We start from the raw sequence: 27,107 nt of genomic DNA on the forward strand, positions 1-27,107 counted from the left end.
CCCTCTCACCTCAGATCTTCCTGGAACGTCGAAGGAAGCAGGTGGCGATATTCAGGTTCGACCTCTCGCGTGGCCGCCTCGCTTGGTGGCGGGACCTCAATTCCAGGTGACGGACACACGAAAACCGTGCCAGAAAACGTTCGTACGCGTCGACGTGAAGGTCGAGACTATCAGCCCGGTCCTCTGTGGTGTACTCGATAATCGAGATCGAACAGCCAAAACCGGAACGTCGTTCCGAACAGCGTCGGAGCGACTTGATCACAGTTTCCACTCTGTTAGAGATCCGTGAAGTCGGGATATCCTACCTGCCAGGTGGACTTGTTCCTGGAATTGCTCTTTTTCGTTCAATTCTTCGTTCGTTCGATGGAAGACGGTGCGCGCGCGAACACGAGGTCCTCTGATATTGGCCCTGCGGTGATCATCGGGACCTGGTGATTTCAATGCACGGTGCGGCAGCAACGAGAGAGAAGCTCGTGATATCGTGCGCGATTTTTTCGCAGTGCCTTGGTTTCTCATAGACGGAGTACGATAAAGTCAATAGAAAGTAAATCGTGGAATATAATCGATCGTCGATCGTGAGACTCTGTCATCGAATCATCAATAAGAAGAAACTTATTAAAAGACGGGACGTATAGAGGAAGGAACGGAAAGTTTGCGAAGAGATGTTCGAGGTGGACCAGGACGATCATCGAGGATTCTTGTGGACCAAGCTAGTGGACATGAAAGCATGAGAACGTGAGTATCCACGCAGATATCGTTCTGGTGTCGGCCACGGGGAAAGAGGGAACACCGGCCTTGCTGGTTATATTCAGTTTTTTTTTTCATTCCTGTTCGCTGCTCCAATTGTCTTGCCGCTAGAACGACCGGTCGAATCATGTGCCTCGTTTGATACTCGCTTCGGCGAATATTCTTCTACGAGATATTCTCGCTGATGCTTTGATTATCGGTTTCATAGGCGCACGATTTATTACGTGGCTCTTGTATTCGCGTGATACACGTGTTTGACAAATCTGATGCGCCCCGGGGGATTCTCGCGATTCTCGCCTTCTCCACGGTGCACGGTGAAATCATTCAAATCTCTGGGATGGAAAAGGACGGAGAGTGACGGAGAAGGAGGCGTGCAACGTGTACCAGGCCCCTTCGATGTGCCTGTTCAATGGAATGCCCGCTATTCACCGGTACTTTCGCGCGTTAAGTAACCAGACAAACTGTCGCAAACACGGGAACACGCCTTTTCCGTTAACCTGTTGTCTCCAAACATCGAGCAGGCTTCGAATTCAGACTCTTCGGTCCACCTCGATATAAGGTTTCTCGATTTCCTTAACGCGATACATGGAGTTACGTGGCTCGTACACGCGCTCTACGTAGCTGTGTGTATGTACGTTTGTGGGTTTGTGTGCGTACGTGAGCGCACGCGTGTGTCATTGCATGTATACATACGTATGTGCGCGCGCTGAGCGTAAATACCTAGGAGAAGGTGGGCCAGAATGGGGACACTGGTATTCAAGCGGGCATTATCGAGTGATAAACGACGCGTGGAATGCAATAAATAATTTTCACATGCTGGACGGTACCAATTTTCAACGAATCGCGATGTCACATGCTCGGGAAATCGTTTTTCTCGTTTGATTAGGTAGGAGGTTTAATTTTAGAGGATATTCATAAATCTCTGGATATTTGAGAGTTTGAAATATATTTTTTGCTAAAATAGGTTGAGATTAGATCTTGAAAATATACCTAATATAATAATAAATGGTTAATAAGTGACAACTTTACTTTATAAACACGTAAATTACGTGCTAAGCGTCTGCTGATTAATGGATAAAAGTGTATAGATAAGATTGTAACATATAAAATGTCCGTTTGAAGGCTTTAGATTCTTTACTTAGATTACGTCAAGAAGTATATTGTTCGCTTGCGGTATGATCATCTCATCTCTTTTGTTTTGTGTATCTTTCATCTGAAGTAGTGTTGGAAGTTTTTCAGTATTTCTTTTGGAATGATACAGTGAATACACACGAAATTTCTCTCTTTTAAATATAGGTTTTTAAGATACCATTGCCAATGAACATTCTAGTCGTCCTTGGTTTCTAAACTTTTTTCCAGCCGATACCGTAGCCATGAAAATAGATGAACGAGACAACAAATATGTAAAAAAGAATTTGTACGAGAAATATCTAAGAATATTATAAATTTGAAAAATGTGTAGCTTTGATACACAGTGTGTTAATAAACTGACTTTGCTGGCTTATAAAATTACATTTATTTTAATCGAAGGAAAAGCACATTTTTCGTATGATATCTACGACCAAATGCATAAATACGTATGTACGTCGATATTTCGTTTTACAAAATTGCGCGTTCATTGGTCACACACGCTTAACACGATGAATGAAAACCGACGAGAGACCGTAATTGGAAGTGTCGCGTTTTACGAGGACTCGTTACGATTTCCTCTTTCGACGTTGCGTAACGCGATTGAAATGCACGTGAAGTCGGCGATCTGTTCGAGCGCGACGGGGACGTTACGAATTAACGATTGTGAAAAACTAAAAAGCAAGGTAAATCCGGAAAAGACGAGCAATGTGGAAGAAATGAAACGCTGGATGCAGGTGAGATTTACGAGCGTCCTTAAACATTCACGACTACCGGGACGTCATGGGACGCAAATCGACCGAGCTCGTTACCTCGTTAAATCAGTAAATTCCACATAAACGAGGACTATTCAAAATATTTTGTTCGTAAAGATTGCGAACAAGTTATATGTGAGGATTAATAGTAAAAATTCGTGCCTCTGCAGTTAATGATTAATAGTAGATTCGGTATAACAATTGAAAAAACGATGCCAAACGTTTGACCTATACCATATGCAAATTAATTTCAAAGTTTCCCTAGATATCCATCCTACACCGATTTAAAACGTGTTCGAAGATAACGTTGATAACGTTTCAACTATTTTTACGAATCCACGTTCCATCGATAAAGTTTCCAACAAGCTAGCCTCCATTGTTCAGTCGACGTATCAATCAGATATTTTCAGTGTTCACGGCCGAGTGGCACAAAGAATCGTCGTTGCACGCTAGGATAAACGTTAATAAGCCTAGAACATGTTTAATATCGACAGGATATTCGCGAAATAAAATGCTTTCCCCGACCACCGACTGTCCTACATATGCCAGTTCTCCGGAAGGAGAACTTTCCAGCGTGTCCATCTTCGTCCGCGAATTTTTGTCCTACGCTCATCAAGGAGAGACTCGCAGCGGCAGAAAAAAAGAATCAGTGCGTGTCGTGGCGAGCGGAAAGCCGCGATTCGGTGATGCGTGAGACGAGCTATCCTGCGTTTATTACGGTATTGTTGTGCATGGTCGCTAACGGTATGACGTAATCGCCATTGTGGTCGCTCGCTGCGCAACGGGAGAATTCGGTCGGTGTACAGGAGGAATCGTGGAAAGAAAAGGGAAACCTCGATCGTCGTATCGTAACGCGATTACACCGGTGAAACCGAGGTAGTAATTTGGGAAACACGCTCCACGGTTCATTTAGAAAGTTTCCAGTATGATGCGTGACTTCGTTCGAAAGAAGATACATAATATGTTTCTTTACGTTCGTGTAATTTCGTGACGCAATCGTGCATTAATGTATAGAAGAAGATTGTATGTTTTTAGCATTACATTTTGTGATTTTGTGAATAGAATACTTTCGAGCGTGGTCAGTTGGTTTCATGCTCGTTTCTGGTTATTTTGGCTCAGTAGTTCTTGTCGTCACATCCATTGAGACTTTTTTTGGCACCGTTGGTTCTTTTGATTAATCTCTAATATCACTTTTTATATCGTCGTTAAAAATAAAACTCATTATTGAGCTTATAACGTGACGCAAAGAGGATACAACGTCGAACACGCAGTTTTGCCTTCACGATCATTTTCTCAGTTATATCGCAATCATAGCGTTAATTGAAAATCTAAACTCGTCATTAGAAACACGTTAAAGACTTTCTTCTATAGAAATCTCGTTAACAGAATATGATTTCTGCTCGTGGAAATACAAATTCAGAATACAATCGAAAGAATCTATCGAAATTCGAGCGGAGCTTGTTCAAACATCGTAATATATGCCAGAAAGCAATTATCGCAAAGCAGAATCAACGAAATCGTGGAAAATCACGAATTTCGTATGCAAACGAATGAAATTCGATGGAATCGTAAGTTTCTCAACGAGAATTCATTATTTCTGTCTATAAAAAGCACAGAATCTTTTTTCCACAGTAAATAATTTCCTCGAGTATCGTATCTAGAAACATACGCAAACGAATAAAATTCGATAGAGTCGCAAGTGGCTCAGTAAAAATTCGTTAATTCCATCTAGAAAAAGCGTGATAATATAAAATTATTACTTCTATCTATAAAAGCGTAATAATTTCCTCGAGCCTTCTGAAGCAATCGTAAAGATGGACATGAACGTAGGAAACGATGAACAAACAGAGTGGAATGAAAAAATGCGATTTCCACGATGTGATTGTAACACGAAATCTGTTATCTTTCGAACGAAGCGTTAACGAGGACGTACGTGTGAAAATCCCGATATGACGTTATATGTCAGACTTGTGTACCGTGAGCTCGTGAAATCTGTTGCAATTATCCGTTTGCTGGTCGCCCACTATGAAAAGTATTGGCAACGAATCGTTGCAAAAGTCGACAGGAAAGTGTCGGCGGTACTGGTCATTCTTAATAGCGCTAATGTGTTTATAGGTTTATACTTTTTAATCGCTCACGATCGAGATGCTATCGGTTCAAGTTTTCTGTTAGCTCTTTCGTTTCTTCCTATCTTGTATATTTCTGTTTTTTCTTTCTCTTTTTTAAACATCCTGCAGAAGTAATTATTGAGAGTTAAGAAACAGACGCGGTCTGATTCGTTTGCACGCGTTTTGCATCGAGGTAATTACCGCCAATTAAGGCACACGTTTTCAGCTTATGAAACATATTTTACACCTTTCTGCATTTTGTCGTGGAAACAGAAGGAAGATGCATTCTCTATTGCAAAAACAACGGTACACTTACATACATACATAGTTGCTTCATCATTTAACACAAATAAATTTTATTCTTTTTGCAAATCGACTGTGAAATCGCATGAAATCAAGCCTTGTTTTAATCCCGATTTTAATCTTCACCTTAACCTTCGCCCGAGTCTTTACCAAAATTATCATATTATAAAACATTCAATTTAATTCTCTTCGTCGTTCAATTTCGCCTAATATTTCGACTGATACGATAATTTTCACTTTCAAGGTCGTACGCGGTATGTTCCACAGCGAGGTGCAGCGCTGACTGAGGACACAGAAGAATCAACCAGGAAACGGAAGCCTAAACAACGGGATTCTGATCGAGGAAGACGATGTATCGGCCGAATTTTTACGAGAGCACGTGTTTGAGATGCGCTCAGACCGTCTACCAAGTGGACAGAGTCGGTCCACTGAAGGACTTCACGTTCTTTCACGCGGGCTGTTTCAAGTGCGCGATCTGCGGCACTAAACTGACCCTGAAGACTTACTACAACAACCAGCATACGATCAACGACAAGGAGGTGTACTGTAGCAGCCACGTTCCCAAGCCAGGTCCAGGAACCTTGGACGGATCTAGTGTAGGCATTAGGTCCGCGCTGAACGTACCGAGAAGCGGTTACGTCAATGAACAGATCAGAGCTGGTGGCGCGTCGCCGCGGGGAGTTTATCCACCTTGGTAAGGCACTCACCATCGTACCTTAACGCTAGACTGCGGACTTTTATGCAAACTTATATTTTCCAGAATATAACTAAAAAGGTAGAAACTTGGTATAAAATTGTTTTACTTAACAAGTACTATAAATTATACCTTGGGTATTTTATATATTCTTTCATATTATATGCATTCTGTGTAATTGTACACTTTTAAATTGCCTACAAATGTATAGAAATCTGTAGTCTACTTGTTACTATAGCGTCTGTGGTACTATAGATTGTTTGCCGAGGCTCGAAGAAAGCAGAGTTTCCCATTGTTCAATTTTACTGATTACTGTTCGAGTTTCGCTAGTTTATTCTGTATTTATTGTTGTACTCCTGTAGTAAGATTTCGAAGATTTCTAACATAATTGATAGAGTCTGTGTAAAATAAATTGTTGCTCGTAGTCATTGAAAACGGAATCTTCTGTTGTAATTCGTCCACGTTTCGTGATAGTTCAATGTTTCTTATTCCATAGAGAAGTGGTCTCGAATAATTGATTTTCAACAGGCTAAATAGCGTCGCGATTTGTTAATAATGTTAAGCTTCGTGTAGATCTATCAGCGATCCTCTAGTTTAAACAGAGTGAATGGAAGCTGATAATGATTTCATGTTTTCGGGATATAGAACTTTGCAGTGGATTTGTGGAAGGAATGTGTGCTGTAGACTTGCTAAGCAGGAGGTAGTAGAGTGTGTTAATTTGGTTCACTGAGAAATTGGTCGAGCTTCGGTGAATCAATTAGCACCAGGATAGGTGTATCGACCAGGTTGAAAGTCGTTTGGTTTGATTCGTCTTAGAACTGGTCATAGGATTTTCGTTTAGCCGAAATTTTCTTCTTAAAACAAACCTATTCAGACTCGATTCTTTTTAAATTTCTAGTTTCTATGAAATACATTGTAATTTCAAACAATCAATTTGCGGTTCGTTTCTTTGTTAAAACAAATTTGTATAGAAAAGAAAAATCACAGTTACTTTCTTCATGCAATCTTACATCGCTGCACCCAAGTTAGAAAACGCGAGAAACAAATTGGATGGCAATTGATCTAATCAATGCATCCCTTTTCTTATTCCCTGTTACGTTTATCGGAATATCAGTACAACACGACGATTCTTCGGTACTGTTATATGTATCTACAGCATTGCAGCAATTCTACGAGGGAAAATAGAAAGAATCTGAGAAATACTGATCGGAATTCACAACGTAATTTCGTTACTAGAATACATTGGACGCAATCTTCCTATGATCGAAGAGATCTTGATTAAATAACAGTAATCATAATAAGGAAATTAATTACACGTAACACGTGTGGCAACTATTTAGTTGCAATTGAAACGAGAGTCCGGTTATTCGCATTGATTTGTTATCCTGTTCGTGTTGTTGGTTCGTGGCCGTGTTACCGGAAACGGCTGACATACTGTGCGGTAGCATGAGGTGTCATCGATTCAGGAAAAGTGTCGTGTCGTGTGGAACGTCGCGGTAACATATAATTTTCAAGTCTAAATGTGGGAGGGACGTGACACACGCGCGTAATTAAGCCGCGGCTTCTTAAGTCGCGCTTGCCGATTCCAAGGACGTGGCCTGATCGTACGTAACCGGTATTGCTATTCCAAAGGTTACAGGTTGAATTACGCTGGGAACGTTTTACTAGCACTGCTAGTAATGATACGTTGAAAGCGATCGTTGAATTAACTTGAGCATTTCTCTCTTTCCTGTCTTTCCTCTTTTCTTCTTACCTTTATGAATTTTTCCGAGTTTAATATTTTCGCGATTCGCGAGATGACGGATAAAATATCTTCTACAAATGTAGATTATAAGAGAAAAATGCGGCAAGTGCAATATTTTCCTTCATTTTCTGTTCTTAAACTCGTGTGATGATCGAACAGGAGAATTTTATTATGAAAGTGAATTCAAACTGAAGATGATCTGTCAGGTTCAAAAATGGTCTTCTAAAAGTAGCTGATAAATTAGGAAATTTTGTGAAAGTCAAAAGTATAAACGGAGCAATACATATTTTGAAAATTTTGACGAAGATCACTGATCTATAGATGTTAAAAAATTCGTAATAAATTCACGAGTATAAGAAGTCTCTCGCTTTTTAAGATATTAAATATCTATCTTCAATCCGACTCAATTGAATACACGTACTTGATTTTTGAAATTGAAAACTTCGTAGAAAATGAAGTTTATCGATGTGGCTTTTGAAAAGCCGATTTAATCCTGTACGAACTAAAATATAATTCATATAAATGGAATTCTACTCTACTAGATTATACCCCATTTAAAAAATCACACTCGATCTATTTTCATTTTTAAAAATCTAAATTATATTATAATTCGTACTTTTATAATATTTTACCAATTGTTTAAAAATATGTTATTTCCAAGAGATTGAGAGCGTTGCAGAAAATCGCGAATTTCTACGTACGATGCATTTAAAATTCCTTAATGAGAAAGAGAAAATCATGGTTGGGTGAGGGAGATTCGTCACGATAAAGTCGCGTTAAACCTCGTTAAAATTCCATCGTTGTCTGTCACAGTTTGGATTATTCATTCTGGTTTTCTTTTTAGTAATAGAATCATATACGATGTAGCCGTTAAACGCAAATTGCTGTACAACAGCCCCGACAGAAAATTAACGTGCACGGCTCTCCTTTACGTTTCCTGTGTTTTAATGGCTCTTGAACGATCCGCCGGAAAGTCGATCGACTCGCTTCACGTTCGGTTTCACCACTTTCCCTTCGGTGTTAAATCGAGATCGCCGTTTAAGTGGAGTATAAATGGTCGCGCGGCCTTTTGTGCTCAAACGACCCTGTTAACGGTTTGTTAACCGTGTTCCTTAACCTTGACGACGCACGATTAATGCTTTATTGCCGATTCGATTCATCTTTTACTGATTTCGATTTCATCCCCGTAAAATCGAGTTTTTTAATGATTTATAAAGGACACTAGATGTTTCAAAGAAGAAGAGAAAATTTGCTTTTTACAACTATTAGTTCGTTCAGTAAATTCGTGCCGCAGTTATACTCTTCGTGATGCATTTTCCAAACACAGAATAACAAACGACTGAGATGAATGGTCTTATATGATCAAATTTAGTACAGTGGAAGCATTTGAGAGGAGGAAATTTAATTTTCCCATCTTAACAAATTGCGAGCGAGACGAATATTCTTTGTTAGTATCTCTTGGAAAATTAACATAAATTCGATTTCTCCAAAAATTTACGTTACAACCGAAGATATTCATTCTTCTGGCGATTTCACGAAATTTTTCACGCGAGAATTGACGCGCAAATCGGTCACGTAACACGGACACTTCTCTACAAGTCTGTCGAGTCCTGAATTTTTTTTACCTATAATTATTTGCCACAGAAATTTGCCACAGAAAGTTTGGTTGGCAGTCATTCCCGGGGCCTATATGCATACGTGTTAGTCGAGGCATCTGGTTCATCTTCGTTACATAACGCATCGCCACATTGGCCTTAATCCCGACCAGGTCTTGAACAAAGTGTGAAACCGCGATTGTGCGCGCGAGAAGCACACTTGCTCTCCGGCCGGAATGTCAATGGCTGACCCGATTTCCTTGAAATAACGAGCTCGCCTCCGAGAGATTCATGCGGACGCGATCGACCAGACGATCCTGCGTTCATTTTTCGATCGATCCGGAAAACAAGCGAAATATCTCGTTGCGCGTTAAAATATAAGTGAAATTGCTTTCGATAATTAGACCGAATAATTATACACGTGTACTGCAACAAAACTTTTGTGTAACAGTCTTCGTGATATAGTACAATACCGAATTGAAGCATTAAGTTAAACGCTAAAATGTCCAGCCAGTCGATTTTAATCTATGTTAATCAAGAAGCAGTAGTAATTGGAAGTGAAATACAGTTCTCATTAGCTAGATCAGAATCAGCAAGATTTTACTGCATAGTACATCATGTACCTCACAAATAAGTATAAAACGGTAAAATCTATTCGATTTGGCTTAATTACAAGAAGAAGGAGCGTGTTGTGCCTAAATTAAACGATAGTTCGTTTGGACTAATTCTTTTTCCCAATTACACCCTGCAGGCTATAAAATCGATCAGAGAAAGACCTGTTGCAACGTTCAGGAAGTACCTCAAGGTTCCAAAAGGACCAGTACAACCTCCAATAAACGTACTAGTATAGAAACGTTACGTAAAGGTCGATGGGTCGTGAGAATGTCTGAATTTAATCGTTTGAACCTCTCGAGTATCGAATGCATCTGTTTCCTGAAAATTCTAAAGCCGTCAATTTATACAAGATATTTACTGCGCCTGGAGAAAATGTGATATTCGATACAAATTGAAAGTTTCCCCCTGGTTTTATTAGTTAGACGTGACAAGTATTCCACTTGCGATATTTTATGTCTGTTTGTATATGATATACACCCTGAATATTTTTCGGAGATTTCTATAAATATCTGCAAGTGTTTTAATACATATGGCTTGGATATGGATAATACTTCTCAAGCTTACGAAAGTATTTAACTCTTATTATACATTTAAGATGGCTATTCATGTTGTACAGTAATCTTTTTATTAAATATATGTTTACAATGAACATCTTGTAATCTGTATGTACGTTCTCAGATTGGTTTTATATTTGACCAATATAATTACGACAGTCGTGTCTCATTACGATGTTAATGAAATTTCAAAATTTTGTACTGTAACATACGATAACGAATAATATAAACACAAAAGTCCTATGGTAAGCCATTCAAATGCTTTCGTGATCCGGTGTATATCGTTTTCACCATTGAACAAACCCGCGAGAAGTATGCGTACACACATGGGTTAACGCGTGTGCAGTGGAAGAATTTCTTGTAGCTGCGTTTCGCGAGTTCTCTGCCTCCGGCTGACATAAGGAGCGCGCGCGTGCACACGACAAAGACAGAATGTCTGAATACAGAGAGAGAAGAAGAAGAAGCAGCGGCTTCAGCCGCAAGTGAATGAACCCCGGAGGAGAGAACGAGCGAGAGAAGGTGTAACACATTCATTTAACCAGAGACTTTCTGGTTTCTCATAAGCGATGCGGTGCTCGTGCGCGAGACGGCTGTTGTCAGGATTTTTCCTAAGTCGAGCCAATGAATCAGGCTCGTCGGCTCAGGCCCGACGACGATAATTAATCAGGTAATTAGTTCTAGGATGCTTGTTGGAACGCGGCTGAATCGTTGATGAGCTCCGCGCGAAGCAGACTTGCACGTAGGAAAACGTTTCGAAGGCCCCGTTAAAAAGGCTGACCTAGTTCTTCGATGCGCGGAATCATTGAATTTGCATGCTAAATGCCGGAAGCTGCGGCAAATGTTGCACGAGTCAGGATCACGGTTACCAGGAATTTCTTTTCTCTCGGTTCTCTTGTCGTTAAATGAAGCTCGAATCGAGTCGGTGCAGCGATTTAGCTTTGCTGTATTTCTTAGTCTTTTTCGTCTCGATCACACGAAGGGAAATTACACCGACAGGCGATACGGTCGAATTATTTTTCGCTTCGAATGATCAAATTTTACGTTCATCATATTTTCCTAGTATTTTTATTTTGACCATGTGAGGGAAAATTGCTTTGGAAAATGACACGACTGGCACACGCTTGTTACGGTTTTTTTATCATTGTCCATTTGAATTTCACCAAGAAATATCGAGTGAAAAAGGCGATATCGCTCGCTTTTGCTACGTTGATACTTATGGTGCTATTTGATTTATTCGAAAGAAGATCACATCGTATAATAACATTACCTAACTAAAGTTTCCATCCATCGTACATTTTGATTTTTTGAAAGAAAGATGACATTCTATAGGAGGCAACGACGATGACGACGATCCCTAGTCCCCCTGAAGACCCGTTGCATAATTTTGTTGCAGTTACGATAATGTAGACTCGCCTAATTGTGCCAGGCACCTAAACGGACATGGTTCACCGCCGGCCACGAATTCGTCCCAGCGTGATCTTCATGGGAACGCCGGCGGAGGAACGTCCTCGCCGTACAACCACAATTATTCCGGCGACGGGAGCTACCAGTACGGGAGATTCGACGCGAGCGCGCTTCACATCGCCCATGCCCTTAAGCAGACGGAGCTTCAGAAGGGCTACAGCAAGGCACGCGAGAAGCCCATCGATTATTATCTGGTGAGTCATTCGCATAGTCCGGTGAAATCATTCGTCACGGTCACCGCCATATTAGGAGCGGGTTACCTCTATTCCAACACCGATCTGCCGCGTAATTACGCGAGGTATCGAGCTTAATTACCACTACGCGGACCATCGTTTTATCAAAATATTATTACGGCGGAGCCCTCGATTAATTCAGCTTCGATTATCCGCGGTTTGATTAATCCGAATCTTGGTTACTCGCGTTTTGCTTATTTGATATAGAAGCTATATATACCGTCTACCATAAGTATTCGAATAGCTATTGGTTTTTGGATTTTGAACTTTTAAGATGATGAGATATTTTGATATTGGCTTTTCGGGATGAACAATCGTGTTGCGATTTTGCATTTGCACTTTGTATTTGCATTTTGGACCAAAAAAGTCAATATCAGGATACTTGCTGGTATTTAACGTAAATTGGATGGTTCTCTCTGACTTTAGTTTCTACTTATGTTATTATAATCCTGTTCTTTAAACTGTATCGTACGCGTTTTGTAACGCAAAATATTAAATAAAGTAAAATCTGTTACAATCGCTGAATAAGTGTAATCGGTAAGTAGACTAATGTGTGTGTGCTAATGCTTATGATCGACGGTATGAGGCATCGTTATTTTTTCCTGAAGCACTCGTAATAGTTTTTGTTACATATATATTATATGATAGATCGCAATAAACAAAGAGTACGTTAAACTAAAGACGAGGATAGTTGGGATATTTATTTCAAAAATATCTGGAGCAAGTTGCTTCAGGACTGCGTTAATTACGTTTCTTGATTAATATAACTTCTTAACGATGACCTGATTACGAGAGTTCGCGTTGAAGTATAGAAAATCAGATTTGAATTTCACGCTTTTCTGGATATTTAGGCAGAATTACTTTTCGCCAGTCGAGTCGATAGTAATAAATAACGACTCTTACATCTGCCAGATTGAACTCTCTTGTTAATCGCTTAGCAAACCTCTGAGAAATAACGCGCCAAAGCTTCTTCCACTCATTGTAGAAATTATAAACGTACGTATTTTAAACATCAATCAATCGCTCTCCGAGCAATATGGCGCGATATCCGGTTTCTGAGAGCCATAGGACGCTGCAGAACAAAATCTGGTATTTCGCTTGTGCTCAGCGGCGCGTGAAGATACTAGGAAGAGTGGAATATATACGATAACCAAGTTCGTTGATTAGTTGGAGCGAGAAATACGCGTTGGCAGAAGGTAGACGCGTTTTAATGGAAAATGGTCGGAAGCCCGAATTTCCGATCGCGATGGAATGCGGGCCGGGTACCGGGATTCCATGCCAGCAGCCGTGACTTTCATGCGCGAATCGCTTGACAAGCGAGGAATGTGTACCGCCGCGAAGACGGACCCTACATGAAAATGAGATTGCCGGCTTGCTTTTCCCATCGGTGTCGGTGTAGAAGAAGAAGGCCGAGCCGCTAGTCGCTCCACTATCGGCGCGTTTTCTCTCAATCCGCTTTCGCGTGTACATTCAGCAAAACGCCTCCCGCCGGCTACGGCTGTTATTTATAGTATTTCGTGAATGTCAGCCTACCTGCGTGCACACTCTTACGAAACGAAAGTAGCGTGGGCAACGAGCAGGGTCGTGCACCGTGTCTACGCTTCGTTTCCTTCTGCGTCCCGTTGACGAGAAATCGAAAGATATGAACGTCCTTCGACGTAGTTATTAAGTTCGTTGATCGGAGAATTTTTTTTATTAATTCTATTAAATATATATTAATTATTGATTTACTGGTTCATTTAGGAAGCTTGTGAGAAAATCAACAAGTTTTCGTAGAAGTAACGTTTTGTAGAGTAACACGTGCACCATTTTGTGCAATGACTTATTCTTATTATATTTTCATAATATTTTTACATCGACAACTTTGCGAATCTCTTCCATAGAAACTTTCGTACAAAGTCTCGTGACTTTTGAAACTTACAGTTAATCGAATATTGGCGAATCTTCAAAGACGTTTCCTTAAAAATGAAGCCTTATACGCGAAGGTTTTATTCTATACTTTATAATCTTGCATAAAAAACTGCCATCTTCTCGCTTATACCAGGATCACAGAAACATTCTGTATACATATTATTACTAGCCATTTTTATCATACAGTAATAATTACAATTGCCAGTATCTAGAAAAATATTAGAAAATTATAGAAAGGAGACGAAACTGTCTCCGGAGTTTCTTTCATCGCCTGATTTTTTCGGTCGTTTACGCTTCACGCTCGTTGCAATGGTAGCGGTTTCTTACGATCGGACGATCAACTTCGAAATTGTCCGTTCGAACGCCTCGTGAATCGTCAAACACTGGTGATCTGGCGATGATCATGGTTCTGCGAATCGTAGAAACCCAACATGGGTTTCCGTCTTATTGTCTATAGGTTGGGTAAAGAGAACGATCGTGGAAAGTTTACGAGAGGTCGATAATTGGGAAACCGCGTGGGCAAACCGATCTCGGGCGTGCCCGTCATCCTCTCGAACGTAGAAAGTATGATTCGTTTTAGCTAACGGTCCCGTCGAACGCGCTGCTGGTTATTATCGGTTGCAATAAAATAGAGATCGTTCTGTGTATCGAACTGTTAGAAGAGATTCACGCGATCTCCAGCCTGATATCGATATTGAAATAAAAAAAAAGAACAGTTGGATTTTATGGATTTATCAGAGCGGAATGAATTTTCACGTATGGCTACTGCGAATGGTCCTTGAATAGTACGATGCTTCAACCAAATACGAGTGTGGTAATTCAGTGAAAAATTGTAATACTCCAAAGCGTATCAAATTGTACGACTTGTAAATCTGTAATAAATCGAGCTAAACAATTCTAGCTCAATTAATATATTTGTTATGATATCTTGAATAAGACGGTACTAGAATGAAATATGAATGTGGTAATTCAATAAAAAATTGTAATACATGCTTTATATTTAAAAACATACTAAATTCTAAGCTTGGAATAAATTGAATTAGACGCGATCAATTAATACATTTATTATAACATCTTGAATAACACGATACTTGAATCAAATATGAATGTGGTAATTCAGTGAACAATTGGAATATTTTGAAATATACTAAATTATACAACTTCCGAGTCTAGAATAAATCGAATAAAGCGGGACTAATTAACATATTCATTATAATATCTTGAATCAAAGTCAATAGTAGTTTTACGATACGATACGCGTGCGATGCAAATTAAGAGTGGAACTATCGTGCTATTGTTTTATCTCCTATAAACGCGTCCCTCAGTCAAGGTTTCACGCGACGCGGCGACTCAACTTTCTTCACCTGCTTCCGTGACATCCAAGAACAATAACGACGAACGTCCTCGTGAACATTAACCGAACTGTTGCCACGGAAGAACGCGTTTCCCTTGTATCTTCTTTCCATGTCAGCGTGCACACGCGAAGGAAAGCTCGCGCACGGACCCAGAATCGCTTCCGCTTGCGGTACTCGCTTACCACGGCTGACAGTTAATTAGAGAATCGTTCCGCGGCCACGGAAGAAGTCGTATACAGGAGAAGAAAGAGCAAATGAGGGGCGGAGAGGGCCACCGTGTGCGTATCCTGTTTTAAAGAGCGATTGTGGTTCACCTCTCACGCGCCTTCGCCAACAAACGACCCACGGATGTTAATTGGAATCGCTGTTGCGGTCAATGCTGTGTGCCACAGTCTATCGGTTTTATTCTTACTTTCTTCTCGCTCCTTTTTCGGCCAGACTGGCGGATTGAACGACAGATTGGCGCAAATGGACTGATCTTGCGTCTCGGACATTGACGTACGATTATTGTGTAACGATGGAATTAAATTATTCATAACGTTTTGCTATTAATTTAGTTTTCTATTTTCGTAGACATTTTTGTGGATGTTCGTAAAGGATGTTTCTGTTATATACATGTGATAACCATAAGAATGAGATTCTAAAATTGTACTACCAAGATCGAGCTGTTCTTTGAGTTTGGAATTAAATATTTGTCTTTGTTGGTGTTTGAAGAATTTTAGGAGAATTGTCTATCGGTGTTCAAAATATTCGAATGATCTGAGAATTCTCTAATAAATTTTATACGAATTTTTTCGTTCGAGGAAAAATTAATTAGGTAGAGTATCCGAACTACACGAAGCTGACAATCTTGCGGAACTTTGTTTGAATTTAATCACAGACCGATACAAATCTTCTGTTTACGAACGACGGGATTAGCAAGATGGAATTGAATAGACAGCATACGCTTTTTATCTGTATCGCTTTTTATCAATACGCGCGAAGAACCAGAGTCTTATTGAACGTGACAATTTTTAGTAAAATCGACTTTAGCAAAAACGTATTCGCGGATCAAACACGTCTGTCCGTTGGAGGGAAAAGCAAACAGCAGTTGGAAGGTTCGTGACGGAATCTTGGTCACGAACCAGTCACGAAAACAGGCATCAAAAAGAATCATATTTCTTTAACGGCGCTAGCAAACAGATCGATCGAATTAATCCTATTAACGTGATTTCTTATTTTATTCTATTTTATTACATCCAAAGAGAACAAGATCTTTATTAAATCTTCTAGTTAGCACACTAAATAAAATGAAAATCGCGATATAGTTCAACATCCACAAACTTCGAAATGAAAGATTCTATCGAACGTAGAATATGAAACGATAGCAAACGACGAAGACGGTTCTTGGCTATTACAAGAAGTGTTTCTCCAAACAGAAAACAGAGAACTCTATGGTATGGAATGCTGGTTAACCAGTCAGTTGTAGTAAAGTAGTCACAGGAAAGTGCTTCTTCAATGACGCGAGTAAACAGATGGTCCGAATTAATTCTATTAGCGCGCTTTCTCATCGTTTCGTCGATAATTTTTACCGATCCACTCGAGTGCAAACGACAAGATTAACAGAACAAGTAACATACTATAACCATCGATTTGAAAATAGCAACCTCTCGGTCGTTACAAGAAATTGTTGTCTCTTTTTTTTTCTGGAAACAGCCTAATTGCATCTGTCGCCGCGAGAGGCTGAGACTCGTCTAAGCAATTTCAGCAAGCACAACCGCAACATTCCTTACTGTACAGAGCGATTCGACCATAGAGATAGAATCTTACGGTTGTATTTTGTATCTCTGTGGTTTTTTATGCAAATAATTTGCTGTTAATTCGCTATAAATATTCAAAAAGATTTTATCTTACTTGCGTTATCTACGTTGCAATCTTTTCAATTTTTGTTTGAATTAATTTTACGCGATCCTTACAGGCTGTTCTAGTTTCTTCCCGGTATGTTTTAATACTTTTCATGTTTCAATACATGACGCATCTATAAATTTTCAAATATCTCCGTCGAATCGTTTCATACAACTCTTAAAAACTCTAAGCGTAAAAAAAGAACAGCTTCGAAATGTCAGTGCTCTCTAACATTGTCCTTATTTGCGGTTATTTCACGCAATAACGTGCGCTGCTATGACGTAACTGTAGCGTGGGCATTTGAGTTTGTACGCGCGACCGACTTGCGCAGGAAATTGCTTGCGTAACGCTATACCAAATCTGAAGAAACCCTTTTTCAAACTGAGTGTCTATCTGTGTTCCATCGGTTACTTTGTAAACGGAGAACGAATCCACTAATGCTCCATCGGTACTCGTTTCTCTTTCCCTACGAACGCTTCGATTTGTCGAACGATTCTGGAGCGCGCATCTTGTTTCCAGCCAAAAGGAAAGCAGAAACGCGGCGTGAAAGTAAAGCCGACAAAAACTGGACGACCGTCGCTGGGACGTTTAGGTGCGGCCTCCGCTTTTTGATAGACGAAGAAGATGCCTCGGTTTAATTGCGAGCCATCCCTGGTGAAACTCGTTCGAGTTTCTGCTGAACGCGATTCCCGAAACCGATCCAACGAGTTCCTTTAAATTTCCCGCGCGGCAGACGAGGAGGATATGCAAAAAATTCCGGCCTTCTTTTTCTTTCATAATTAAGAGAAAGGCCCTTGATGACCCTTTTTTTTTGTTGCAATTATCAGGATCGAGATGAGCAGACGCGACTCGAGATGAAACATCGCAAGGAGGAGGATGACCTCTATCGGAAATTCGCTCACCATCGTGAAGAGGAAGACAGACGAATTCGAGAGGAATTTAGGGTACGTGCTTCTTTCATCTTGAACCGAATTTAATTCTATCATATTACACGTATATACAGTTCTGTTAATACTGTATTTGTGAACTAGATGGTGCAATCATGGAAATGAATAAAAACGGAGTTAATAGTTGATATCAGAAAAACGTGAGAACATTATACAGGATGTTACAGTTAAATAGGTCACTTAAATATTTCTTGCATAAAATTAAAGTGAAAGTATCTCTTGAACTGATCATTTTTAGACCCAGGTATCTTAATATTTTTGTCTAAAAAAATAAAAGAAGACGCACCGATTGTTGTATAAAAAAAAAAGAAAATAGAGTTATTCGTTTATATATCGTTATAATTCGTTTAAAAGAATATAGATGATCTTGAAATCTTGAGAAAAAATTGAGAGCCCCTTCTTGGGTTGAAATTAAATTTGAAGCATGAAAAGTTTGCAACAGGGTTAATTAATATATTCCAATTTAAATTCCAAGTACCTGGAGAAGAAAATCGTTTTGGGAATATCTGGATTAATATCGAGCAAGCTCTATGATTAAAAGATCGTGTTTCTTAATTGAATAGGACGAATGGGAGAAGGAACTGGAGGAACTATCGGCCAGATGGGAACGCGAAAAAGGTGGAAGAGCCCGAGCCCAGCAATTTCAACAAGAGAAGGAGGACTTGGAGAAGAACATGACTCTTCGTAGGGACAAGAAAAAGGAAAGTCTCACGCGCAAAATGCTGGAGCACGAACGGTACTTATTACCTAATTAAGCTGATTCCATTGCACGCTGCTCTGATCACGTTCATTATGAAATGCAAGAAAGACAAGCAACACTCTTGGGCTAGCTGACCCACGATTAACCCTTTGATTTGACGATTGTTAACTTCTCTGCGGGAAAACTACCCATTTTCACCTACGAAACTTAGTGTCAGAGACTAAAACAACAAAGTCTTTCCTGGTAGTGTAGCGAGTATTTTTTACACAATGGGATTTACATTGTAGAAAGTGGATTGGAGCGTTAGAAAGAAAATCGAGTGAGATTTTTCTTCGTTAGTACTACATTGTTATATCCACGTTCTATATAATTTTGCATTTCTTCTAAGAAAATGTTGCTTTTTGTTTACACAGCAGCAGTCGAGTTCACTAAACATTGAACAATTTTACAAGAACTTCTCCTTTCTCTTTCTCAGTATTTCACGAATGAAGTACGATCGTTCTACTTGCTAATTAACAAATTCCTTCCTAGTTTATTGTATCTATCGATGATTAAGTTTCACTCAAGTAATCTAAAAATTCAGTTAAGTTCTATGGGATTCATTTGGAAAAAGAAGTTAACATTCAATAGGCGCAGTTAAATGTCGTTTCGTATAAAAAAAAATTTATTTTTAAAAGTACAGAAAGTGATTTCCATTCGAATCCGTAGACAAGGTATCTTGTATGTTAATGGAAAAAATATGCGAGATACTCACCTGAAACGTCGTATGAATTACTGCGTAAGACATCTCGTCTACGTATGCACATATTAAAAAAAACATCCGTGAGTTTAATAAACTTTTCTCGAGTTGTACAAAAAAATAGATACATATTCATGAGCCGGGGATCAAGCGCATCCTACGCAGGAATCATAAAATACAGAGATTTTAGCAAGAAAATATTCCCCCTCGAGAAATATGAAACAGCAAAAAAGAAAAAAAAGAAAGAAAAAAGAAAAAGACAGATCGGAAGTCGAAACGTTCTTCTTCAAATCAAGCGAATTTTACACGAACATCGTTTCATATGCATATTAAAATGAAAATAAAAAAGATTCATCATTTTAACCACATAACCAATCTACATCTTCGCCACATACGCGTATCAACTAGATTTGGATCTGAAGATATTAAAATCAGAATGAAGTTCCAGCCTTTGCATTAGCATTTCGAGAATTGGTTCTTCTCGATTCGCTGATGAACCGCGAATTCTCGTAACTCCTGATCAATTTTCAGGGCGGCGACCGCAGCATTGGTGGAAAAACAGAGCTCGGAGATGTTGGAGCTGATCAATGAGGCAAGAAGCGAGTATATGCGGCAGGAGAGCTTGTATCTCGACGAAGGGGACGGTTATGCCCAGGAAGCACCGCCTTTGCCTTATCCATCGCGTGCTCCACCCCCACAACCCCCTGCCCTCGCAAAGTATCACATCTACAATGATCCTCTGGAGTTTGCTGACATGGATCAGATAGCTATTTCGGTAAGCCCCCGTCGTAGTGCCAACCCCCTTTAACACCGTCATCCCCTTGTAAATGTAACGTCGAGGAAGAGTCGAAAGGGGGTGTGTTACACCCGTGGAATTTTAAACGGACGGCTTGGAATCGGTGCGGACCGATATTTTCATATATTCGAGACGGCCTCGCTTTTATCCGGTCTCCGTCTATACACGAAGACCTCGCGTAATCGATTTACGACCTTTCTTTCATTCGAAGGATAGCGAGGAAACGGTTGATCGCCTATGACAACGGTGTCGTGTCGAGGCTATTCGTTATGATACCATTGAACGGTACCGTACCATTAGTGTGATGGAGGGGTGAAAGAGGTATTGTGCTAGTTCTCGTGAATGTTTAAGTTATACGGAGTCGGTGGAAATTGGGTGATGAGTAGAATGTGAATGTTTCTATGAATTTGTATTTTTATGGATAGAACTGAAAAGGAATCACGGTCTCGAAAATACCTTTCTTAACTTTGTTCGCGAACTTAGCATTCGGAACTTAACTTTGTTAGCAATTTTATTAAAATTCTGTTACATTAGGAAACTATTTAGGCAAAAGTTTATTAAGATAATAGAAATTGTTATTTGGAATTAATAATAGTAATAATTCAATTTAACATGATTTTATGTGTCTTGACATTGCTGAGTCCATCGTTATTATTTTATGTTCTTTTTTTTTTGTTCTTTTAATAAATCAGGTAGCTCAAGAAGATCAGAAAACATTCACGGATCTGGTACGGCAGTTGGTGAGCAGATGCGGATCAGATATAGAAAAAGCTAGGACGATATTCCGATGGATCACCGTGAAGAATCTAAACACCATGCAGTTCGACGAGAATCTGCGCGGGGACACGCCTATGGGCTTGCTGAGAGGCATAAAGCACGGGACTGAAAGTTACCACGTTCTGTTCAAACGACTATGCAGGTAAACGCAACTAATTTAACACCTCGATGATCTTTCTCACGACACGCCCAAAATAATAATTCACCCGTAAGACTGGTTCCATGTTTCAAAATTATACGAATGGAAACAATAATGATAGACTAGCGTTTCAAACGGACCGGAAGTTTCACACATTGATCGAACGTATTAAATACAATTACGATCTCCATTATTTCGATCAATCGTATATTTTAGATTTGGTGTTCTGTTTTTCGTGACTCACTTTGAATATCATATTCTTACAGTTACGCTGGATTACACTGTGTGGTTATAAAGGGTTACAGCAAGTCGGCTGGTTATCAGCCAGGCGTTTGCTTCGAGGACAACCGATTCCGGAATAGCTGGAACGCAGTTTACGTTGCTGGTGCGTGGAGATTCGTTCAATGCAATTGGGGGGCACGACATCTGGTCAATGCCAAAGAAGTTCCTCGTCCTGGTCAACCAAAAGCTAAGAACGATAGTTTGAGGTATTTCCCTGAAACCTACCTTCTGTTTCGAACATTTGACATGACACAGTTTTTTTCAATTATTCAACCTGTTCAACTCTTCGTTCTTCGCAGATACGAATACGACGATCATTATTTCCTGACAGACCCGCGAGAGTTCATCTACGAGTTCTTCCCCCTTCAAGAGGAGTGGCAATTGCTTAAACAACCGATTTCGCTCAAAGATTTCGAAGAGCTGCCTTTTGTGCGTTCATTGTTCTTCAGGTAATGCAACTCTTTCGTCAAATACTCGTTAAAAAACTAAATTCCTTAACTTTCTCGCTTAACAAAGTTGCGTACCCAACCGTTTCATTAAAACTATTCATAGCATACACTATCGATCATAAGTATTTGAACACTTGCGGATATTTAGTACGAATCGCGTGCTATTCGTTGGTTTTATTTTTTAATTTTTTGTAATGAGTAAATCTATCAATTCATTCGCATTATGTTTTGACGCGAATACATTAACGAACTTAGAAGAGACTTATAATAGGGAAATTAAAATTTATTAGAATCTTCAATAAATGTAACGAGTAGGTGTCCTATATAATACTTATGGCCGACTGTGTACACGGAAAAAAAGAATTTACTCACGTTTTATGTAAATTCGACAGGTACGGCCTCTACTTTCCGGATACGAACACGAATGCCGTTATGTACACGGATTCTACGGGCGCCGCGACCGTCAGGATAGCGATGCCGGCTCACATGCAGTCGTCCCTCATCTTTCACTATAATCTCAAGTTCTACGACAACGATGGCGACGGATACGACGGCGTGTCATTGAAACGTTTCGTCATGCAGGTAACTCGAGATACTTTTGCCGCAAAACGGCTACGGAGAGCGACATCTTTTCACGGTTTTACGGGCTAATTATCCGCTAGCCGCATTCGTATAAACTAATTAAGGAAGTGTCATTAAAGGAAGAGACCCTTAATAGGAGTTTAAGAATCGTTTGCTAATGAATTACTCGCCAAGTGAAATTAATTGGCCGACAGAAATTCGCAAAAGGCTCGTAGTTAGGTGGGTTCAGGTCTGTTTAAACATCAGCATTTCCCATGTTTATGACGATATTAGCGTTTTCCAATATTGATTTTCAATGTGGCCTTAACGAGCTGTTTGGACAGTCCACGTAATTAGTCAAATTTTAACGACACTACATATCAGAGTACTATTTACGTTTGTACAGTGTTATGTATGGATGATACGAGCTTTAAAATTAACTGTACAATTTTTCGAAGAACTTTTACCGTTAGGATATTACATATTAAGATTTTATTCGGAAATTTGTGTTCGTAGTCTGTCGTTGGGAATATCGTTGCGTTTCGTGTGCACGCGCCCTGTTCAGGAGCTTTTCTCCTGGATATTTTTGCCAACGCGGTGACACCCAAGGAATACTTAACCGGAGAGCCGATGAAGTTCAAGAGCGTGTGCAAATTCAAAATTGCATGCGAAGAATTGCAAACAGTGATGGTACCATTGCCAGACTGCGCGAGTGGCGAATGGGGTCCAACCAAAGCCACGAGACTGTTTGGTCTCATACCAATAACTCATCAGGTACACAAATAAGACATTTTTAACTAACAATAATTAAATTTTATGCAGTCACAAGCTTCCAAGGTTGAAAAATATAACTCGAGACACTTTTACGAAAGAATTCCAGTTTTACTGAGAGTTTTATCATGTCAATTTGGAATTGCCAATTTCAAGATTTAAGGTGCTTCTACAAGATATATGTCGCTCTAACAAAAGCTATATTTTTATAACCACTTTTTTGTTTTTATAATCAGGAGGCCTTAGTGTTCGCTGGTCGCGAGTTGGAGATCCAATTCCGAATGTCGCGACCGCTGACCGACTTCATGGCGACGTTGCATAAAAACGGAATCGAGGAAAAACGACTCTCCAAATACGTAACGCACTCGATCGCTGACGACGACGTGGTGACTTTCTCGATCAGCTTTCCCGAGGAGGGTCAGTACGGTTTGGATATTTACACCAGGGAATCGACGAGTCCCACGAATGTTCCCCACGACATCACCGGTGAAAAGCACTTGCTCACGCATTGCTGCAAGTATCTGATTAATTCCAGCAAGAGGAACTAGCAACGTCGACTACGATTTCGTATTTTTATGCATATAGTATATATACAATATAACGATTTCGCTGGATCGATTCGATACATGGATACGAAGAAATACATCGCGTGTATAAATTGGTACATGTGATGAGACTAGACTAAAGGTGCTGCAAGTTCTTTTATCATCGTGTTCTTCTCTATTTCCTTTATTTCTATGGATACATTCCTTCTTAACTACGAATTTGAGGAACTTCGAGTGACGTGTAAGAACTAATCTACGAGATTAGCCTTTACTTGCCAGTAAACTATTGATTAAAGAGTCAACTAAAGAGTCGATCAAGGTGACGATTATGCAAGATGATTTTCACGATGATAGCCAAGAAAACAAAGGGGGAAGGTGGTTTTCGAACAACTGGTTTTTGAAACTTTGGCACGAGGAACTTTGAAAAATGTCACCGAATGCGAGAACGATTCCGATCTGACGCGCTACCTCCACGTTCTTCGTAGTTTGTAATAACGATTATTATCTTATTTGAGATGTGTTTGAGGATATAATCATTAGATTGTGGATATTTATGCAATGTTCATGTTTTTATAAACACGACTGTAAGACATGAGAACGTAGGAGAAATTCGTTTCACCTATTAAACATTATAACGAGTAATTGCATTTTCGATATTTGATATATTTTTTCATACTACGTGCATTCTATACATTTTTGCATCTTAAAATGTTCCACAAACGCATAAAAATCTGCAGTCTAGTAATCTTAGTCGAAGGATAAGTTGTGTTTAATAGGGTCCTTATTTAAAATTCGCCGATTCTTTTGCGCGGCGACCACCGTGTCGTCCGTGTTTCAGCGAGAAAGTTGGCAATTATAAGTTAACCAGCTCTGGAGATCGACCATCGCGCTCCGACCGCATTAATCAAACTTTCTCGCCTCGACTCGAAGCATTAATCCCAATTATCTCGGTCCGCTTTAACTCAATGTCGAGAATCGCGTTTCGTTTTTACGCGTTCGAGATATTTGGACAGAATGGAACGAGACTTCGTTACGCGAGGTGCTTTTATGTATATGGATTATGCACACGATCCGCTGATTTTTCGATCGGTCGATAAAAACGAGCAAAATTATCGATCGAGATAAACGATCTATGAAAATAAAATCGGCGAGGAATGGTTCGTTTTCAAGAAAGCGCATGCTTTGTTCTTCTAAGTTCTTCGTATTCTAACGATGGTATATATAAAGCATTCCATTTTTCCTTGTTGCGAACGACCATAACCGCAAAATTGTTACACGAAGCGGAATAATTACAGTGGAAGCTTTTTATCTGGATAAGTCGGGGTAAGAATAAGTTGTAAGACAGTTGGGATAATCGAGTATTTTTGATAATAGTTTATTAGCTACTGCCTTCAACTTTCCATAAATTCGAAATAATAAAGTATAAAATAAATACGAATAACAAAATATATAGGAGCAGAGCTCTTTTTTAACCTCCTCAATTGTGCAAAAGGACCTGACGTTCCAGAAAACTGAAGTTGATGTGAAAGCTACGTTCCATTTTTGATATAGGGACTTTTTTCTAAATACAAGTAAATGATTGCATATATTCGATATAAGAATACGGGTTCATATAATTAGAGCTAAGTCGAGCATAAGTAAGCTCGACCTCGTATTAATTCGAATAATAGAAGCTTAGATATAAGTTCGTATATCTAAAGCTGAGTATTAACTTGTTCGTATAAACGAGGTTCTACTGTATTTCGTTTGTCTCTAGGACACCATAAGGATATACGACATTCCATTTCAGTAATTATGTATCTAGGTTCGTTCAGAGAGATTTTGAAATCACGAAATTTTGCGGCTACGGTGGTTTCCGAAGTTCAGGTGCTATATGTTATTCTGTCAGGATTAGCTGCACGATTCTAGTTATTCTCGTACGCGAGAGAAGCGAAAGCGTTGAACTTTTCAAGCGGAAAGTTTTCAGCGGTAAAAGCTATATAATTGTTCATTTTTGTAATATGAATATCTTTTATCTTCCCCTCTCTCCCCCTCTCCCTCCTTCCCTCCCTCTCTCCCCCTCTGTCTCTCTCTTGTCTTTGTTGTTATTTCGAAGTTACAACAACGCTTATGCAAAGAAAGTTCTCCGCGATTCCTATTACCGGTGGAATAAAGTATAACTCGAGCTTAATATCCTCTTTCTCATTGTTTCATTCTAACGAGCATGTAAATTAATTTTTATACATATTACAGATACGTAATAAAGACTCGTGTTCTTGTAAAGAAAAAGGAAGTAATAAAATCTAATTTTGTGGAAACTTGGCGATATCCAGTTCATGCAGCACAAGATAAACTTGTAATTATTTTCTTTATTCAATTATATTTGTCATTAATGTTCTAATTAATTTAAATAATTAACTTATGTATGTACAGTAGCATATGAAAGCATTCTTGTAGGAACCTTTTATGAATATATTATGTGAGTTGTGCAAAACATTTTGAAATGTTAGTAACACCATAGTAAGACTTGACTCTTATGGTCGTATCAGTAAAATTTAAAACGAATCTGAAAATGTATATAGAAGTTGCAGAATATTTGCTATAATCATATATTCAGTCAGAAATAGAAGTATACAACATGAATATTGGTTTCAAATATATGTATGTATATAATTAATACTACAGATATTTTTAAAAGCTTCCTGCGGTAAATGTTGAAATACTTTTAAAAGTCGCTATATGTGCGTATATGTGTAGTTACCTTTTTAAAATGGTGTCCGTGTCCCGCTTCATTCCCGCCAAGAACTTCATCAGTCCTCCTGCAGATGACAGCACCATCTTAGTTTCGTTTAGTGCCGTCCAACACGCAAAATCCCGCGTTTCGATTAAGCGCGACAAACGAAAAGTCCGTGGCCTGTGACAATACTCTAAACTGTACCAGATCGAAGATAAACGGAAAGTTTTACTAGTCCAAACAGAAAACTAGCGACTTCGAACATCCAGCGTACATTTAAGTTAAAGTTGGAAATATCATGAACGGACTGCAACGAAACCGGTGAGTCTATTAACACTTTCACGTTATACATTACGAAGTATGCTTTGATAACGCGTTATTATCGACTAAGATTATTAATTAGAAGAAAAAATATCGTTTGAAAACGCTTTTTGAAGGCTCCATGTAGTTTGCTATTACTATGACGGATTCACAATAATTCACGGTATACGAACGTTACGGAGAGTCACATTTCAAAATGTCTACATCAAAAGCAATCACGTGACGCATATCCATATCGATTTATCGAAGCGAAAAGCATTTTGCGCGCTTTCTCCCC

The 27,107-nt window shown here is 39.4% G+C and overlaps 1 protein-coding gene across 5 annotated transcripts; it reads left to right on the forward strand.

The window, feature by feature from the left end:
• LOC126867193 (hillarin) lies at nt 1-26,093 on the forward strand. Of its 5 annotated transcripts, none has more exons than XM_050621436.1 (12): nt 1-735; nt 5,286-5,735; nt 11,637-11,901; nt 17,918-18,034; nt 18,601-18,773; nt 20,008-20,251; nt 20,965-21,191; nt 21,455-21,676; nt 21,770-21,919; nt 22,312-22,501; nt 22,997-23,254; nt 23,488-26,093. In XM_050621436.1, exons 2-12 carry the CDS (start codon nt 5,392-5,394, stop codon nt 23,797-23,799), a joined length of 2,502 nt encoding a protein of 833 aa, XP_050477393.1. In that variant the 5' UTR covers nt 1-735; nt 5,286-5,391; the 3' UTR covers nt 23,800-26,093. The 5 variants fall into 5 exon arrangements, with proteins under 5 accessions (XP_050477393.1, XP_050477397.1, XP_050477395.1 ...); XM_050621440.1 differs by having other exon boundaries at nt 11,670-11,901; XM_050621438.1 differs by lacking the exon at nt 1-735 and adding an exon at nt 2,589-2,612.
• Nucleotides 26,094-27,107: the final 1,014 nt, after the last annotated feature.

The sequence above is a fragment of the Bombus huntii genome, chromosome 6 (assembly GCF_024542735.1).
Source record: "Bombus huntii isolate Logan2020A chromosome 6, iyBomHunt1.1, whole genome shotgun sequence".
NCBI lineage: Eukaryota > Metazoa > Arthropoda > Insecta > Hymenoptera > Apidae > Bombus > Bombus huntii.